At 35.8% G+C, this 21,220-nt stretch overlaps 1 protein-coding gene across 1 annotated transcript; it reads left to right on the forward strand.

Annotated features, from left to right (window-relative positions):
- Positions 1–1,961: 1,961 nt before the first annotated feature.
- Positions 1,962–3,020, forward strand: LOC113865254. The gene is made up of 3 exons (XM_027499688.1): positions 1,962–2,201; positions 2,340–2,463; positions 2,545–3,020. The coding sequence occupies exons 1-3, from the start codon at positions 1,962–1,964 to the stop codon at positions 3,018–3,020; spliced, it is 840 nt and encodes a 279-aa protein (XP_027355489.1).
- Positions 3,021–21,220: the final 18,200 nt, after the last annotated feature.

Raw genomic sequence — 21,220 nt, forward strand, 5'->3', positions numbered from 1 at the left:
AAGTCATTTTAAGTCAAATTGTTCAGAATTAGACTAAAAAGCTAAAATTCAAAACTATTTACACAATTATGAATATTGATGCAATTTTTATGATATTTCCAAGTTTACTTCGCACTTTACTACTTATTTATTAACAAAACTATACTAAAAATTACGGTAAAATGTGAATTTATCAGTACTCTACACTATCACACACACATACATAAGCATAGAGTCTCACCTTGCCCATTCCACACATTTTCTAACATAATTTGAATCATGCATCAACTAGTGTAAGGTAATAATTTCATCATTCCATTCTTATTCACGCACAGGTGCGCTCACTGCATCATCAAATAACTCACATAAAACACTTACGTGCACTCATTGCATGTTAGCCACGCTCACTGCAAGAGTGTCGCGATTAGAAGAGGATTTAAAGGGGTTAGGGTTTGGGAAAGTTTCATTTCTCACTTTCCCTTCGAGATTTCTTCGATTCTTTCACTCCCAAACCCTATTTCACCGATTAAATTTCCTCTAAGCTACTTAGGAGCAAGATTGAAGGTTGGAATTATGTAGGGAATGCTTGGAGGTGAGTTTTAATGGTTAAGGTTTCGATTTCTCATCTTTTTCCTTTGATTTCTCAGTTTTCCTGGGTTCTTATGGGGTTCTTCCCTGTATTTAGGACAAAGTTCATCTGGAGGAGCGCCTACCTTGTTGTTTTGGTGTATGGGTCTTCATTTGAGGTAAGGTGGGACTCTACCCTATCTCATTATGTTTAATTTATCGTTTATTTCGTTAAATGTTACAATGTGGCTGAGATAGATAGTAGATGTGTGATGTGATGGAAATTATTACGTGTTGAATATATTGTGGTTTGATTTCGGGGTTGACATACCCTTAATTGAGAATGTAAATGTGAATGTGTAAAAAATGATGTGTAATGGAATATGGGCACTTGTGTTGTGTGTTAAAAATGAATGTGGACCTACGTGTTGTGTAATGTGAATAAATGTAGGAATGTATGTCGTATGCGAATATGAATATTGTGTGTAATTAAAAATGTGTGTGAATGAGGCATGTTGAACGTCGTTGTAATGATGTTATGGATGGTTCAGCGATATATTGGAGGTGTGGAAGATGGGGATGATAGAAATACCTTGGGGAAGAGAGACTGGTGGTGACACCAACAGTGAGCGTAAGTGCACCATGGGCCACACACTCTCCTCCAAACTAGACCTCTGACCACTACCTTTGCTGAGGACCTGTGACTGCCCACGCAATATCTGTGAGGCAGGGGTAACCAACGACCATTCATTGTGTGAAACTGTGATCACAGTGCCATAGTGAGCGTGGCTAGGTGCGGTAAGCACACATGTGTGAAATGTTGGTGCAGCGAGTGTATCAGTTCTGTTTTGAATTTGAATAAATGATGAATGATGATTGTGACTGAGATTGACATGTTTGTCTTGTAAATGCATGATTTAACTATGTTAGTAAATGTGTAGTATCTGAGGTGAGTCTTTATGTTTATGTGTGTTAGATAGTGTAGAGTACTCATCCTTCCATTTATTTTTCAGGTGACCAAGACAATCAGTACCGGACTCAGTGAAGGAGGGATGAACTGCTATAGGACTTAGATTGTATTTTGAAACTATGATGTAACTGAATTAGTCCTGTAGCAGTCTTTGATATAAATTTGTAATCTTTTATTATTTTGAACTGTTTTATGAAACTCTGATGGGATGATTTTAATCTAAATGAAAGTCTTATTACTCCCATTATGCAAAATTATTACTTGGAAATTAAACAAAGGTGTTACAATTTTGGTATCAGAGCAGTTCATTCAAACTGGACTGGGGTAACGGGCTAAAGCGACCAAGTTGAGTGTTGATTTGTTTTGCTTACCTGAATTATAAATGTTGTCATTAACCTGATGGTTTGAATTGTGGTTTGCTGAATCCTTATAGCTTAGATTAAACATGGCTGGTAGAGGTAAAAGGGTTAGAGATACTAATGACCTCATGGAGCGCATGGCTCAAATTCCAGAGACCTTGGTGCATAACCAGGGTGGAGAGTCGGCCGAATACCGAGGGTTGTCTGCCTTCACTAGGCACGATCCTCCAAAGTTTGAGGGAGGATTCAACCTTGAGGGAGCCCAAAGGTGGTTGGCTAATGCAGAGAAAGTCTTCAATGCGATGAGGTGCCGTGAGGAACACAAGGTGAACTGTGCCACCTACCTGCTATGTGGGGAGGCGAAAGACTAGTGGAGATTTGTCGATCAGACATTGCCACAAGAAGGTGGCTACATTCAATGGGAGACCTTTAAGGTGATCTTCCTAGGGAACTACTTTCCCCAGGATTTGAGGAAGCAGAAGGCCCGTAAATTTCTTGAGTTGAAGCAAGGAAACATGACAGTGAGGAAATATGCAACAAAATTTCAAGAGTTGATGAAGTACTGGGCTCACTACCAACATGAGGATAGTGAGGAGGACTTGTGTGCTCAGTTTGAGCACAGGCTAAGGCCAGACATCTGAGCTGTAGTCAGTGTGTTCCAGCTGACAGACTTGCCCATTCTGGTGAGCAAAAGTAGAATCTTTGAAGCTAACTCGAGGGACAAGTCAGTGGATACTAGGGGAGCCGGTCCAGTGAGGCAAGATAGAAGACCCTTTAGATTCTCCAAGGGGCCATACTCAGGCTCGAGTAATTCTCAGTTTAGAGGGAGCTCATCACAAGAGAAAAGTAGTGGGAGTGGCTCAGAATCAGGCTCTTTCAGAGGACTAATCAAGTGCTTTAGGTGTGGAGGGCCACACATGGTGAGAGACTGCCCACAGCCAAAGATATGCTGCAGTAACTGTGGGAAATTAGGGCACATTGCTAATGTGTGTTGGGCCACCAAGAGGAGTAGCAGTTCAAGTACAGCTCAGAGGTCAGAATCCAGAGGGAGCATAGGGCTGAGTACAGGGCCAAAGCTGAGCATTCCAGATAGAGTCTTTGCCATGAGTGGAGTGGAGGCTTCGCAATCTGAGGAACTGATCTGAGATAAATGTATAATTAAGGGCAGATTGCTAGATGTGTTGTTTGACTCGGGTGTTACGTACTCTTTTGTTTCTGTGGACTGTGTGAAGAGTCTGAGTCTGCATGTGACTGATTTGCCACGTAAGCTAGTTGTGACGTCGTGGGTGTGCTTGGGATGCTCTATAATGGTGCATGGTAGGGAGTTTGAGGTGGACTTGATCTATTTGCCTCTTTCTCAACTAGACATAATCTTAGGAATGGATTGGCTTGCTGCCAACCATGTGCTACTGGATTGTAGAGAGAAGACACTGATCTTTGGTGCATCGATGTCAGAAGTTCTGAGGCTGTTAAGTCATGATGCATGGAAAACACAGTGAATGCCAAGGCCTTTATGATTATGTTCTCAATAGAGGCCGAAAGCGTGGTAGAGCCAGAGTATATCCCGATGGTGAGGGACTTCTTGGAAGTTTTCCCTAATGATGTTTCTAAGTTACCACCTGAGAAAGAGATAGAGTTTTCCATCGACCTCATTCTGGGAGCAAGCCCGATTTCTGTGACACCTTATAGGATGTCACTTGTGGAGTTGATGGAGGTCAAGAAGCAGGTGGAAGACTTGTTGCAAAAACGGTTCGTAAGGCTGAGTGTATCACCTTGGAGAGCACCAGTGCTCTTGGTGAAAAAGAAGGATGGCAGCATGAGAATGTGTGTAGACTACTAACAGTTGAACAAGGTGACGATCAAGAACAATTTTCACTTCCAAGGATCGATGATTTGATGGACCAGTTGAGAGGAGTTGCGATATTCTCTAAGATTAACTTGAGGTCAGGGTACCATCAGATCAGGGTAAAGGATGAGGATATGCCCAAGACAGCGTTCAGGACGCGGTATGGTCATTACAAGTATTTGGTGATGCCGTTTGCGGTGACCAATGCGCCTGCGGTATTCATGGATTACATGAACAGGATCTTCCATGAGTTTTTGGATAAGTTTGTGGTGGTGTTCATCAACGACATCCTAATTTATTCAAAGACTCAAGAAGAGCATGCCAATCACTTGAGGATTGTTTTGCAGATTTTGAGGGAGAGACAACTGTATGCAAAATTTTCCAAATGTGAGTTCTAGCTGTCAGAGATCTAGTTTCTGGTGCATGTAGTGTCGAAGGAAGGAATTATGGTAGACCCCGCAAAGGTGGAGGCAGTGGCTGGATGGCCGAGACCGACGAATGTGACAGAGGTTCACAGTTTTCTGGGACTAGCAGGTTATTACAGGAAGTTCATTGAAGGATTTTCGAAGATAGTTTTTGTAACATCCTCATTTTTCTAAACAGTTAATTTGTTAATATAATTATAATTTAGATTATAATTCTTCAATTTTTTTGGAAAAAAAATAATTGCTCATTTATACCGGTTAAAATTGCTCTATGAGGATAAAAATAACATTTATAATTACGAAGAATTATTTTAAATAATAAAATTTATATTTTTAATTAGAAATAATATTTGGAGTGTAAAAATAATTATTTTGGTAATTATTGCTTATTTTTAGATTTTGGTTGATACTGTTTTATGTGTTAACAGGAACTGTGTGATTAGTTTTTTTCCTTTTTCTTTTTCTTTTTAAGTGATAACCAATGAGATATTGATGTCAAAAATTATGTTATAATTATTTTAATTGTTTGGCATCAATTATTTTTATTTTTGAGTTTTATTCATAATTATTTTATTTAATTACATTAAAATAGCAAAATAATTGATTATTATATTATTATTTCTTTACCTATTTGACTAAATTGACCACTTTCTTACGTGAACCTTCTTCTTCTCCAAGTCCATAACCCCTTCTTCTCCCTTTCACCATTTTTATTTTCTTCCACTCATTTAAGCTTGTTTTAAGGTATGTTTTTAATATATATCCTTAATTAAGCTTAATTATTTGTTAATTATCATTTCATCCGATTAAAATTTTAATTTTTCCATGTTTTTTTGGCTGTCATGAACAGTAAAAATGGGTCTTACTTTGCTTCAAAATTATTGGTTTTAAACTTGCTTTCTTTTGTACTATATGTAGACTATGCATGGCTTAGATTGTTTACATAATTAGTTTTTCAAAAATGTGATTAAAAAGCACTAAACCCTCACAAGGGTTGGCTGCCATGTGGTTTTAGAGAAGGTGAAGTGAGTGTTTTTCACTTCCATTTTATTCCTTTTATATTAGTTAGATGATAGAAACTAATTTTGTGTTAATCGGACTTTTATAGCAAAAGTTAGAAAATTTCAATTTTTACATATACATATAAGAGTATAAAATTAGCATCTCCTTAGTATTAATTATGTTTAGGCATGATTAATTGATTAGGTTAATCGTTTCAAAGATTGGATTGTTCGAGTTTTTCTAAAGAATCAGAAAAAAAAATTAAATTCATCCATACCTTCATCAAAGAACATTTGTAAGGTAAGGGGTGGGATGATTTTATTTCAATAGGTGGCATTAAGAACCATAAGGGAATAATTCTCTATTTTTCTAATCAAATAAAATGAATTTGGGTTGTTTTAGAGCTAACCCATAATTTTTAGAAGATTTTGTTATAGTACTGGACATGTATGAAAGGTTGCCTTAGACCAGGAAATTGATTGAACAAGGACTCTCCCTTATATGTAAGCTCCTTTGTGTATTTAAATTAATGTATTGGAATGATTTATGGTTGAAGTGCTGTATTGAATTATTTCTTTATAATTGGTTGAATTCTCATTATGTGTTTGTGTAGATATTCTTGTTGGTATGAATGCCATATAATGGTAAAGATTGGAAGTAATTTAGTTTTATGTGATGTGAGCATATAGATTGACATAATCTAAATGTCCATTCAGACTTGTTGGAGAGAAGAAAATATGTTTTTAAGGTGTAAATATATATATATATATATATATATATATATATAATTATGTATTTTATATATAGTACAAGTATCTTTTGACTTCTTTGGAAAATGGATTTAATAAAAATAAATAAATAAATTATATTACTGAGAAAGTAGTATTGGATATTTGGAAGGCTTGAATCATTTTTTTTTTAAATGATTAAGTCCTCAATTTTTAAGCATGAAAACATATTTAAAGAAAGAGGGGAAGATACGATTTTCTTGGATTTTGAGGTGATGGAGGTGGAATTTAATGAATTAGAAGTATTCTGGATTTTTTCTGGTTGTTTTACAGGAAGAAGAAAATTTTGGAATATCTGATTTACAGAGGAGACTCTGTCGAATTTCATTGAGAAAAGAAAAAGTTAAGGATTGTACTTAACAAAAAAGAAAAATTAAATTTTTTCTCTAATTAAATTAATTAGGAATGAAGACATGCATCATGAACATGTGATAGTGTGATGAGTGGACAGGGAAGTATAAGAAATCTAGGGGCGGCTCCAGGGTAGTCTTGGGGATAGTGACGTGTGATTGAATCTGACAGTGGCCAAGGCTCGCCACCTTGTGCTGTGGACTCTCACTGCAAAACTTTACTATCCTGACTGGTCCCGAGAGATTCTTGTATTAGTAGAGTTGTTACTGTATTATGAGATTAACAAAGTTGGCAGTTAAGTAACAGTGAAACTCCTGATCCTTCCCTGAGTAAAAGAAACAGATTAATGGTTCTGGGCCCACATGCATGTGTCAAAATGTACTAAGTTATAATAATAGACTTGCATCATTTCTCATTCATGGCATATGCATTTGCTTGGTAGATTACGGGTGTTGATAATTAATTGTGTGATTGAAACCCTTATATGTCTTTTGCTGCTGGAGATTGAATCGAATTGTCTCACCCTTTTATTGCTATGTGTGTTGTGTGTGAATATGTTTATTAGGTAAGAACATTGATGGCTCGACCACCGTACCAATTCAGCGTCTTGATCAGATATGATCCCGAGGGAAGATGGGTGCACGACTGGGAGCAACAACGATTCACCCACACTGGATCTATTACCTTTTTGTTAGATAGAAATGGGCCAGGCCCACGAGCTTACCCTATCCCCATCCGAGTACCCATGAGACTTACTTTTCCATTTCCTCCAGATGTACAGTTTGTGTGACCCCCTACCCCACCTCCTGTCCCTGTATTATCACCCCCGGTATTACCCCCAGGTTTTCTTAGACCTTTACGTCCTTCTATACCATATTTACCACCTGTTGAACGGACTAGTTTAGTTGACACACTTTTAGCAAGACCTATCTCTATCTCATCCACTTCCTCTTCGTCTTCCTCTAGTTCTTCAGACTCTCCTGATTCTTCTCACTGTTCAAACACCTCTACTGCTATCGGAAGGAAGAGGACTGCTTCTCAATCAGGACTCCTTCCTAATTTTACCTCCTCTGAGTAGGAATCTAGTGGAAAAGGAGAGTAGGATAGAGTCGAGTAAGGAATAATCTATACATATACGTAGGTGTAAGTACTTTTGACTGAAAAGAAAAAGGGGTATATAGGAAGCCTAACCTTACCGTTGTTGAATTTTGGGAGGAAATGGGCACTTTGATGATCATGGATCCAAGGGAAAGCTCGTGAGGTCTTTGTTTTGGGTTGTCATCTCTGATCGTGACCCCACTTTATTTCGTATGTAATTCAGTTATGTATATATTTAGATAACTGGATGATTGTATAAATTAACAGATGACGTGTATGTATGAAATGAAGACTTCTAGTAATGGTAATGTATTTAATTTCACTATATCTGAATAAATATATATATACCCATGCATGTGATGTTCTTACTGCTTAGTTATTTTATGATTGTATTTATATTTATTGCTTAGTAAGTAGTAAGGGTGTCACAGTTTTGCCCTTAACGAAATTGACCTACAAGGGTAGGGAATTTAAGTGGACCAAGAGGTGTGAAGCTAGTTTCTTAGAGCTGAAAATAAGGTTAAAGTCAACGCCGGTATTAGTTCTACCCGACCCGGAGAGGAAGTTTGACGTGTATTGTGATCGTCCAGGCAAGGACTTGGGGTGTGTTTTGATGCAAGATGGATGAGTGGTTGCCTATGTCTCAAGACAGTTATGCCCGCATAAAGTCAACTATCCAACTCATGACTTGGAGTTAGCAGGGGTGGTTTTTGCTTTTAAAGTATAGAGGTACTACCTGTATGGAGCAAGGTTTAAGGTGTTCAGTGACCACAAGAGTTTGAAATATCTGTTTGATCAGAGAGAGCTGAACATGCAGCAGAGGCAGTGGACGGAATTCCTCAAGGACTTTGACTTCTCGTTGTCTTACCACGCCGGCAAGGCAAATGTGGTGGCCGATGCATTGAGTAGGAAATCATTGCACGTGGCAGCAATGATAGTAAAAGAGATGAAGTTGATTGAGGAATTTCAGGACATGAACTTAGCCATGGAAGTAAGACTGAAGAGTTTGTATCTTGGAACAATAACAGGTCATAATGACTTCCTGATATATGTCCAAGATGCGCAACAGAGAGATGTTTTTCTGCAAGATATGATGAGGCAAAAGAATGAGGGAAAGAATTTGGAGTTCCACTGTGATGATAATGGGGTGATAAAGTTCTAGAACTGAGTGTGCATTTCCCAAGTGAATGAGTTGAAGCAAATGATACTGGAAGAAGCGCATAAGAGTAAGATGAGTTTTCACCCCGGTGCGACCAAAATGTATCAGAATCTCCAGAAGAGTTTTTGGTGGAATGGAATGAAAGGAGATGTAGCTGAATATATGACTAGATGCCTAACTTTTCAGAAGACGAAGGTAGAGCACCAGTATCCACCTGGGTTGTTGCAACTGTTAGAAATCCCTGAGTGGAAATAGGATAGTATTTCCATGGATTTTGTCTCTAGTTTGCCAAGGACCAGAAATAATCATGATGTTATTTGGGTGATTATGGACCGATTGACTAAGGCTGCACACTTTCTCCCGATTAATATGAAGTATAAGTTGGAAAGACTTGCAAAATTATATGTAAGGGAAATAGTCAACCTGCATGGGGTGCTGACCAGTGTGGTGTCTGATAGGGACCCAAGATTTACTTCAAGGTTCTGGGAAAGCCTGCAGAGGGCATTGGACACGAAGTTGAAGCTTAGTTTGCCGTACCATTCACAAATCAACGGCCAGACAGAGAGAACCATCCAGTCCCTTAAGGACTTACTGAGGGCTTGTGTGCTTGAGCAGTAAGGGACTTGGGAAGAATGTTTTCCATTGGTAGAGTTCACGTATAATAACATTTTATCACGCCAACATCGAGATGGCGCCATTTGAGGCTTTGTATGGGCAGAGGTGTAGAACTCTATTATTTTGGTATGAAACTTGAGAGGCGACTCTATATGCACCAGACATGATCCAGAAGCAGAATGAGCAGATCAAGATGATCAAGGAGAAAATGAAGGCTGCACAGGATAGGCAGAAGAGCTGCTATGATAGAAGGAGGAAGCCTCTGGAGTTCCAGGTGGGTGACCATGTGTTTCTAAAGGTCTCACCTGTGACCGGAGTTGGGAGATGATCAATTGGAATCTTTACAATCTTATTTCCTCTCATTCCTAGCTCATTAATCATCTTTTATGCCTAATTGGTTTGAATTGGATCATTTTATGATGTTTGAATTTTATTTGGGCTTTTTTTAATTCTTCCAGCATTAGGTAAATTTTGATACTATTTTGGTTTCTGGGCCATATCATGAGTTGTAGAGCTTATTTAATTATGATTCTTGATTTGTAGGAAAGTTGAGAGAAAGGCACACAATTCCTATGAAGAGGTTAGAAATCAATTCTGATGATAAGATGTTGGAACTAGGCCTGGAAAAAGTTGAAAAGATGCATTAGCTGTTTCTGACCTTGGTACAGTATTTGGACCATATCTCAGTCCACAGATGTTTTTTTAAGCCCACTCTAGTTTTTTTTTTAAGCTAACATCCAAGGCTACAATTTCTCTTCATATCAGAAATAGAAACGGATAGATCTTCATGGCCAAATATACCACACAATATCTTCTCAGATTCAGCATGGATACTGGGCAGCAATTACAAGCATAACTTTCCCTCCAAAATTCAAACTTGAACAAATAAGGATTCCAGAGATAGCTATTGAGTAGAGGATTAATGTAATTGAATAATTATTAATTAGTTTTTACGTTTTGACCCTTAAAAAGGCCTTTATTTAAATTAGGGCAGCAAGTTAAAAAAGGGCTGGTTGTTTTTTCGAGAGGAATAATACAAGTTTTAGGGTTTTTGTCTCTTCTTCTTTGCCTCTTATCTTCTCTCATGTTTTTACCTTTCATTTTCTTCCATTAATGGAGGCATTCTTGAGGATCATCTTTGCAATTCATTCAACAACAAATCCGGTTTCATCTTTTCCTTCGTTTTCCTTTTGCTAATTAGATTTTTAAATTGAAGTTATTCATTTGGATTGATAATTGTGCAGTTGTTTGATTATATATTATTCGGTTGATATATGTAATTAATTTTTGAAGGAATATGAATTAGATTTTCAGGTTTGAGAACTAAGATTAATGGCATCGGTGAATTAAATTAACACAAATCAATTAGGTTTTAGAGGTTTCTGAACTTTTAGCGATTATGTGTTAATCAAATGCATGAGCGTCTTCATGTGAATACTTGATTTGAATTGAGGTGTCATTCAAATTTAATGTTAATCACTAATTTGTTGGCTGATGCATCTTATTGGAATTCAGTGATAGAATGGTCATAGTTCTTCTAAATTCTTGGATTAGAGTTTTCAATTCTTGTTAATTTTTCATTCTAATCAGTGTTATTTTATAAATCAAACCCCGTCCAAATTCATAATCATATAACATTATCATCATTGGGAGACAACTCGGATTGCACCCCTTACTACATAATTTTTATGCAATTCGGTTCTTAATAATTTGTCCGAGCGTGACACTCGTGATTAGGAGAGATTTGAAATCTCAGAAGCTATCTCCTAAGTTTATTGGGCCATTTGAAGTACTGAGTAGAATTGGCCCTACAGCATACCAGATAGCATTGCCTCCGAACCTCTCAAACCTACATCTGGTGCTCCATGTGTCACAACTCAGGCAATATGTGCTGGATCCTTCCCATGTGATTGATCTTGACCCGGTTCAAGTAAGAGAAGACTTGTCTTATGACGTGTATCCGGTAAGGATAGCGAATCACTGTGTTAAACAGCTAAGGGGTAAGGAGACCTCATTGGTGAAGGTGATATGGAGCTCAAGTGATGAGAGAGATGTCACATGGGAAATAGAGATTAGAATGAGAGAGTTATACCCAGATTTTTTTGTGTAACTCCTATGTGTACTTGGTTGAATTTCAGGGACGAAATTCCCTAAAGGAGAAGAGAGTTGTAACGCCCCGAGTTTTGAAATATAGGTTGATTATTAATATAAGTGTATGCGTTGACCTTTCCGTGTTGTGTATTCATAATACATATATAGGTATGATGTGAATGGATATTGGAATTTGCACTTGAGCGTGTGATGAACTTTGAATGCTGGTGTGTATAAATGCTTAGAGACATGTATAAATATACTTGTATATGATTGGATTGGATTGATTGAGTTGAAAAACAGGTTAAGGGTATAATTCTGGGGTATTCTCGCTGTAGCAAGAGAATTCTCATTGTAGAGAGAAGGTCCTGAGAGGAAGGCATGAAACTGTCGCCTTCTCACTGTAGTGAGAGGTCCCTCGCTGCAGCAACAAAGCAACAGTTTGGTTGCAGTCTCGCTGTAGCGAGATTCTGCAGAAACCAGAATGCAATTCCCTCTGAGATTTTCGCTGTAGCGAGAAAGGGTGTCGTTGTAGCGTAGCGAGAGTATCGCGACCAGAAGAGGATTTAAAGGGGTTAGGGTTTGGGGTTTCATTTCTCACTTTCCCTTCGAGATTTCTTCGATTCTTTCACTCACAAACCCTATTTAACCGATTAAATAGCTTCCAACCTGCTTAGGAGCAAGATTGAAGGTTGGATTTGTGCAAGGAACGCTTAGAGGTGAGTTTTACTGGTTAAGGTTTTGATTCTTATCCCTTTCCTCTGATTTCTCAATTTTTCAGGGTTCTCATGGGATTCTTCCTTGTATTTAGGACAAAGTTCATGTGGAGGAGCGCCTACCTTGTTGTTTCTGTGTGTGGGTCTTCATTTGAGGTAAAGGGAGACTTTACCCTATCTTATTATGTTTAATTTACTATTTGTTTCGTTAAATGTTACAATGTGGCTAAGATAGAGAGTAGGAGATGTGTGATGTGATGGAAATTATTGCGTGTTGAATATAATATGGTTTGATTTCAGGGTTGATATACCCTCAATTGAGAATGTAAATGTGAATGTGTGGAAAATGATGTGTAATGGAATGTGGGCCTATGTGTTGTGTGATGTGAATAAATGTAGGCAACGTATGCCGTATACGAATATGAATATTGTGTGTAATTGAAAATGTGTGTGAATGAGGCATGTTCAACTTCGTTTTAATGATGTTATTGATGGTTCAGCGATCACTGGAGGTGTGGAAGATGGGGACAGTAGAAATACCTTGGAGAAGAGAGAGTGGTGGTGACACCAACAGTGAGCGTAGGTGCACCACGGGCCACACACTCTCCTCCAAACTAAACCTTAGACCACTACCTTTGCTGAGGACCCGTGACTGCCTATGCGGTATCTGTGAGGCAGAGGTAACCGGCGACCATTCATGGTGTGAAACTGTGATCACAGTGCCACAGTGAGCATGGCTAGGTGTGGTAAGTGCACGGCTGTGAAATGTTGGTGCAGCGAGTGTACCGGTTCTGTTTTGAATTTGAATAAATGATAATTGTTACTGAGATTGACATGCTTGTCTTATGAATGCATGATTTAAGTATGTTAATAAATGTGTAGTATCTGAGGTGAGTCTTTATGTTTATGTGTGTCGGATAGTGTAGATTACTCACCCTTACATTTATTTTTCAGATGACCAAAACGATCAGCAGCAGATTCAGTGAAGGAGGGATGAACTGTTAGGACTTAAATTGTATTTTGAAACTAAGATGTAACTGAATTAGTCTTGTAGCAGTCTTTGATATAAATTTATAATCCTTTATTGTTTTGAACTGTTTTATGAAACTCTATGATGGGATGATTTTAATCTAAATGAAAATCTTATTACTCTATTTTCCAAAATTATTACTTGGAAATTAAATAAAGGTGTTACACATTCCACACCAAGATTTCCATTACAATACAATTACAATCATGTCATTCTAGTCACCCTCATCATGCATATTTATCCAATATTTACTATACTACAAATAACATGAAATTTCCATCAAGCACACCGATTTTCTACGTTATATTTCAATCACTATAGCGAGAATGCAACAGATTCATGCCCTACGGCCAGGGCCTTTTTGCTATAGCTAGAATCCTCTCACTACAGCGAGAATGTCCATGCATCACACACTTAACCTATATTCCAATCCATTCACAAGTCCACATTCACTTTTCAACCACACACACACACACACACACACACACACACACACACATATATATATATATATATCCACCCATATTTACACATATATACGCATATATTCACATCATCATATACATCAAATACACATTCAAATAGAATTCTAAAATTTATATTAAAATTAAAATAGATTACAAAACTCAGGGCATTACAAAATCTACACAAAATCTCTACGAAATCCCTAAGTGTCACACAATTCTGCAACAATCCTATTAATCCAATTATCCAAAAAATCAAAATTCAACATTTAAAATTCAAAATTCAAAGTTAAATACTAAAACAACAAAAATTAACAATAGAAACAGGCGACAGAACTAACTTGCAAAATTTAACAAGTAATAGAATACAAAACTTTTTTGTTTTTATTATTTAATATTATTAATGACAAAAATTAAACACATCTAAACAAACAAATTAATGCAACACGAAAAAGAATACCAAATAGCAGATAGAGACAGAAACAAAAAAAAACAAAGACTACAAACCAAAACAATGAAAAAGCAATAATAAACCCTAAAACAAATCAAAACTGACAACGTATCCCCGAAAACAACACCAGGTTGATAGACGATGTCAAGTCACTATCAAAATAACTAAGTTTTACTAAGGATTTTGCAATATAGAGCTCAACCTAGGTCAATTGACAAAGACACAACTTTAGTTAAATTCAATTTTAGGTTCTTTAAAAATAATACGAATAAATTTGGGGGTTTGCAAACTACGAATTTATTAAATTAAATTATAAATAAATTAAAATTGGATAGAAACAAATTAAGAAATATCAATCCACAGAATACCAAATGTATGTAACTCTGATTATCATAGTATCTAAAGATTTTAATCCGAGTTTGAACGTTTACCCAATTCGATTATTAATTCAATCAAATAACCTAATTGAACTATATCATGGATTAAATTAAATTATCATTTAACCTAACCGAAACTAATTATCAAATTAGAATATCAATCGAATCCTAATTTGAATTCTAAAAACAGAAAAGTTAATCTGATCGCAATACATGACAACCATGTCGTAATTGTTTCAAACAAAACTAGATTTTTCAAATAAGCATGCAATATACGGAGAAAACCTAAGTCATCTCACACGGACACAACTTCATTCTATTTCAATTTTTAAACATGCAACGGTGGTTAATACTTTAGGGGGTTTATGATTTAAACATGAATTAAAACAAAAGCAATTTAAAGCAACGACAATTTAAAATGAAAACAAATTTGAAATTTGAAAATGAATCTAAAAACAATCTTCAAACAAAAACGAATTTAAAATTTGTAAACAAATCTAAAAACAATCTTAAAATTTGAAAACGAATTTAAAAATAATATTTAAAATTTGAAAACCAATCTAAAAACTAAAAACAAATTCAAAATTCAAAATTTAAAAATGAATCTAAAAACTGAATTGAAATGTTTAGAAACAAATTGAAAATAAATAAATTAAAATAAAATTAAATGAAAAAAGATGGAAACAAATGAAAATAAAAAAATTAAAAATTAAAAACAAAAACTAAAAACAAAAATTTAACATGAAAACAAAAGAAAACGGCAACGAATGCAATGCAATTAAACTAATACGAATTAAACCCACGAATCATAGACACAAGCAAAGATTACAATATCGAATTTACCCAAAACTCAAATGCAACATAAAACAATCGATCAATATTACATTCAAGAATAAAAACTAAATTCAATCGAATTATGCATACACAAATCTTAATCAAGAATTGCAAAAAGACAAGCTCAGAGCGATCAATCGATCTAGCAATCAACGCTTGAGATGAGATAATTCGCGACAAATAAATAATTGAGAACATAGTAGGATCCGAAAAGATGCAAGCAAGCGAATGGAATGAAATAAATTTTACTCTCAAAAACGGGAAAGAAGGTCCTTACGGAACAATAAAATTCTACAACGAAATTATGAAAAGGAAATTAAAACTAAAAATTGCTAGGTCCCTGAAAGTCAACCTCTAACCCCCAATAAATACAGATCATAAAAGAAAACAAAATGAAATGGGCCAAGGCCTCTGCGAAAAATAAAATAAAAGCCCTAAGTAGAAACTCTAAATTAAAACGTATATTTTAAGTCTGAATTTCAAACATTAACAGAAAATAGCTCCATCTAAACATCATGATCCATATGTCCAAATTGATGCCCAAAAAGTCAAAAATCCATTGTAAAAAGAATCATCCAAAAAAAAGGTATGACCGAAATAGTGGACAAGGCTCAGAATAGAGAAAATACGAAATATAAAGTAAAAATAACAAGTATTCATGAAAACTACAATTTAATGCAAGAAATGCAAAAAATGTTAGATGCAATAAATAAAGAGAAAAAAGGTATTTTAGAAGAGGCCATAAGGCCATAAAAGTGAGTACAAAATATGAATCATCAATACACAAATTTGAGGTTAGAGAAAAAGAGAACAAACTTAGAGCAATTCGGCTCAGAACTAAATTGGAATTACAGCATTTGAATTCTGCAAATTTTACGGGAGGTATATTCTTCCATCGAAGCGCTTAACCCATGTAAGAATGAGAAGAGAATGAGAGAAATCGAGAGAAAGTAAAAACAAGGATTCTTATGTCGGTTAAATCTCAAAAGTTCAAAGTGTTTAATCTTCCCCCTAATTCAGAATCTTATTAGTCTAATTATAAATTCTGATTAGGGTAAAGTAAGTGGCCAAAATTTGAGCGTCAATAATGTCTAAAAGTCCAAATACAATTATTATATAACAAAGATCTAAAAGCAATCTCATAACAATATTCAACAAATCTGCCTCAGCTACAAAAAATCATAAAAAAAAAAAAACACTCAAAATCTAGTGATCCATATATGTATTTTTAAGCCCTGGACGTTTAGAATCCAATGCAATGGGAATCAGCCAAAAATGATATTTGTAGCCAAAGTTATGACCAAAAGAGTAGCTAGAGGTCAGAATAACTGAAAATACAAAATTAAAACATTTATTTGTAACAAGCCCAATTTATTCAAATAACTAAAAAATGATAAAAACTCTAAAAATAAAGCATATAAAAAATGTTTACTAATTAAAATAAAACTATAAATATAAACTTAAAATATATTACATCAAAGACAAGGAGAGACAGTATGCACGATTGATAGACGATTGCCGAGTCGCTATCAAAACAACTAAGTTTTCTAAAAATTTTGTAGTATAGAGTCAAACTTAGGTCAATTCACGGAGACACATTTTCAGTCAAATTCAATTTTAGGTTTTCTTTAAAAAAAATGCAAATAAGGTTTTTGAGATTTTGAAAATTACAATTAATCAAATTAAATTACAAACAAAATTAAAGTGAGTAAAAAAATGAATTAAAAAATATCAATCCACAGAATACTAATTGTGTGTAACTCTAACTATCACAGTATCTTAAGATTTAAATCCACGTTTGAACAATTACCCAATTCAATTATTAATTCAATCGAATAACCTAATAGAAAAGAGTTACGAATTAAATCAAATAATAATTTAACCTAATTCACATTAATTATCAAATTAGAGCAAGTACTAATTTGAAATCTAACAACAAAAAAATCAATCACAATCACAATAAACAATTCTGAGATTAGAGAAAAAAAAAGAACAAACTCAGAGTAATTAACGCAGAACTCAAGTCGAAACTACAGCGTTTGGATTTAGCAGATTGAACGAGAGGTTTAGCCTTCCATCGAAACGCTTAACCCACGCAAGAATGAGAAAAGAACAAGAGAGTTTTGAGAGAAAGTAAAACCAAGGATTCTTATTTCGGCCTAGTTTCAAAAGCTCAAAGTGTCTAATCCTCCTTCTCAAATTCAAAACCTTATTAGTCTATTTATAGATTCTGATTAGGGTAAATTAAGTGGCCAAAATGCGGGCCTCAATAATATCTAAAAGCCTAAATACAATTATTAAATAACAAGGGTCCAAATGCAATCTCGCAACAATAGTCAGCAAATCTGCCTCGACTTCAAAAAATCATAAAAAATAGAAAACAACTCCAAATTCAACGATCCATATATGTATTTTCAAGTCCTGGATGTGTAGAATTCAATGCAATTGGAATAAGCTAAAAATTATATTTGTAGATAAAGTTATGACCAAAAGAGTAGACAAAGCTTACCCATTACCTACTTCTCCACTAGAATTCACACATACACACAAAAATTGAGAAGACTTTTCTAGGTTATAAAGGGGCATAGTGAAGGTGGAAAAATTACTACGGTAATTAAGCTAAAACCAAAGAGGATATAAGAACAATGGGGAATGAATCCAAAGAAAGTAAGCATGAAAGTAAATCCCCTAAATAAAGATATAATTTAATACAATCCAAAAATAATCCTCTTTTACTTTTGCTAACCATCCAATGCTTCTTTTCCTTTTTATTACTTACTTTTTCATTTTCTTTATTTATCCTTCTCTTCTTCTTCTTCTTCTTTCTTTCTTTCTTTTTTTTTTTTTTAAGTAGCTGATTTTTCTTTTCTCTTGCTTTTTCTAGATTAATCTCCCCCACACTTATTCTATGACCATTCCCAAAATAATTCCACAAAGTTCTTGCATCCCCTAAGGTTTGGTCATTTTATTGTTTTACACCTTTGGCTTGAAATGAGTTAAGATCACAATAAATAGGGCAATTAGGCTCAATGGGGCTTAAACAATAGAAATAATGCAAGGTTGGCTTTTTGGCTAGTAGTTTGCAAGAAGGAAATGATGCCTCTATCATGTTAATGCAAACATATAGAAATATAGTCTTAAAAAGGCTCAAGGCAAGTTCTAGTGACACACAACCATGAGTGCAATCACACAATGAAGGAAAGTAAAATGGCATGATATTGTCATCTATGTGACTCAAAACCTCACAAGGTATATATTTTATCCCAAATAATCAAACACACAAGATATCAAAGTCCACCTATCAAACCGAATAATGATTCAATCAATCCATCAAAGCCTGAAAATAATTACTTAATTAGACTATGTACACACCAAAAACATAATACTCCCCCCTACTTGAAACTAACATTGTCCTCAATGGAAAACACAATAAGCATAAGGACAATTCAAACAATTCAATAAGTGAGAGAAAGGTAAGAAAACTCCTTATAAATCAGGGTAGGTGGCCAATTCAAAAGTGGCCTCCTCTTGTTCATGTTTCCCCAAGCTCTCATGAAAAACCTTGAGCCAATGCCCATTAACCTTGAAGCTCCTTTGAGATCCCATACGCCCTATTAGCTTTTCATGAAAAGCCTTGGTGCGCTCTTTGTAGAAGTTGGAGTTCTCATATGCTTCTCTACAAATCTACTCCAACTCTTGTAATTCAAGCTTCCTATGCGAGCCAGCTGCCTCTTTATCTAGGTTATATTTCTTGATCACTCAGAATGTCTTATGCTCCACTTCTACTGATAAATGACATGCCTTACCAAAAACAACCCGATAAGGAGACATTCCTATAGGTGTTTTATAGGCGATTCTGTAAGCCCACAGAGCTTCCTCCAAGCGTAGACTCCAATTATTTCTGTTCGGTTAGACAGTCTTCTCTAGAATTTGCTTTATTTCCCGATTGAAGATCTCTGCTTGTCCGTTAGTCTGAGGGTGGTATATTGTAGAAAATTTATGCATAACCCCAAACTTCCGAAGTAAGGCAGCCATTGTGCGATTGAAAAAAGTGTGATCCCTGGTCACTAATTAATGCTCTAGGAAATCCAAATCTGCAGAACATATGTGACTTTACAAAATCCACAACAACACAAGCATCATCAGTACGAGTGGCCTTTGCCTCCACTCACTTGGAGACATAGTCCACTACTAACAAAATATAGGTGTAGCCAAATGAAACAGTAAATTTACACATAAAATCTATGCCCTATACATTAAACACCTCACAGAAAAGGAGAGGTAGTTGGGACATCTCATTCTGGCACGAGATGTTTCTAGTCCTTTGGCATCGCTCACATGTCTTACAAAAGTTGTGTGCTCCCGAAAGATTGTAGGCCAATATAGTCCAAAATCTAAAATCTTCTAGGCTGTACGTTAAGGTCCAAAGTATCCACCACAAGCCAAGGAATGGCAAAATCTAAGCACAAACTGGAACTCAGGTTCAGGCACACATCATCAAATAATCTTGTCACTGCACATCTTCCATAAGTATGGATAATCCCAAATGTAGTATTTGGAATCACTCTTCAGCTTGGCAGTTTGAGCTTTGGAAAAGTATGTAGGAATATCTTTGGCAGTCAAATAATTCACCAAGTCTGCATTCCAAGGATCATGCCCTTCAATGTGGTAAAGTTGTTCATCTGGAAATGTGTCTCTAATGGGGAAATCCTCCAGTGACTGCTGAATTCTGCTCAAATGGTCTGCCACTAAGTTTTCTACACCACATCTATCTTTGATTTCAATGTCAAACTCTTGCAGGAGAAGCATCTAGTAAATTAGTCTTGGTTTAGAATCTGACTTTTAAGCAAGTATCTCAGAGCTGCATAATAAGAGAAAACAATCTTTAGAGCCAAGTAAATATAAACAAAATTTATCTAAAGCAAAAACAATGGCTAAAAGTTCTTTTTCTGTAATGGTGTAGTTTGTTTGTTCTTTATCCAATGTCCGAGAAGTATAGGCTATGACATGGGGTTGTTTCTCCACTTTTTAACCAAGGACAACACCAACTACAAAGTTTGAAGCATCACATTTAAGCTCGAACGAAATCTCCCAACTCGGAGGTTGAATGATTGGACTAGAAGTGAGGCACCTCTTTAGCTCGTCAAAAGTGTCCTTCCAGGTCCGATCAAAGATGAAATCAGCATCTTTCTGGAGAAGGGTAGATAATGGGGACGCAATTCTGCTGAAATCCTTGATGAAGCTCCTATAGAAACCTGCATGGCCAAGAAAATAGCGCACTTCTTTCACAGAAGTAGGATAAGGTAAAAAAAAATTACATCAATCTTGGCTCTATCAGTATCAATACCCCTACTTGACACTACATGCCCTAGTATAGTCTCTTTGGTCACCATAAAATGACATTTCTCATAATTTAAAACCAAATTGAAGTGTATGTACCTATCTAATACTCTAGACAAGCTATCTAAACATGCATCAAACGAAGACCCATAAACAGTAAAGTTGTCCATGAATACTTCAAGTGAAGTCTTTAGGAAGTCCGCAAATATGTTTATCATACACCTCTGAAAAGTGTTAGGTGCATTACATAGTCTGAATGGCATCTGTCTGTAAGCAAAGGTACTAAAAAGACAAGTGAATGTAGTCTTATGTTGATCCTCTGGGGCTATGTGTATTTAAAAGTAACCAGAAAATCTGTCTAGAAAGCAATAATGGAATTTTCCTACTATCTGCTCCAAGACCTGATCAATAAAAGGCAGGGGAAAATGGTCCTTGTGAGTGGCATGATTTAGCTTCCTATAATCAATACAGACTCGCCACCCATTCTGAATTCTAGTCGGAATCAGCTCATCAAATTGGTTCTTTATAACTATTATGCCGGTCTTCGTGGGTACAACATGGATCGGACTCACCCACTCACTATCGAAGATTGGGTATATCATTCCAGCAGCTAAAAATTTACCAACTTCTTTCTTCACTATCTCCAGAAGGTGAGATTCAGCTTTCTTTGGGGCTGTCTCACAAGTTTTATATCTTCATCTAGTAGAATTCTTTGGGGCTGTCTCACAAGTGGATGGGCTAATTCCTAGAATGTCTGC

The sequence above is a fragment of the Abrus precatorius genome, unplaced genomic scaffold, assembly GCF_003935025.1.
Source record: "Abrus precatorius isolate BTA unplaced genomic scaffold, Abrus_2018 Scaffold4, whole genome shotgun sequence".
Taxonomy (NCBI): domain Eukaryota; kingdom Viridiplantae; phylum Streptophyta; class Magnoliopsida; order Fabales; family Fabaceae; genus Abrus; species Abrus precatorius.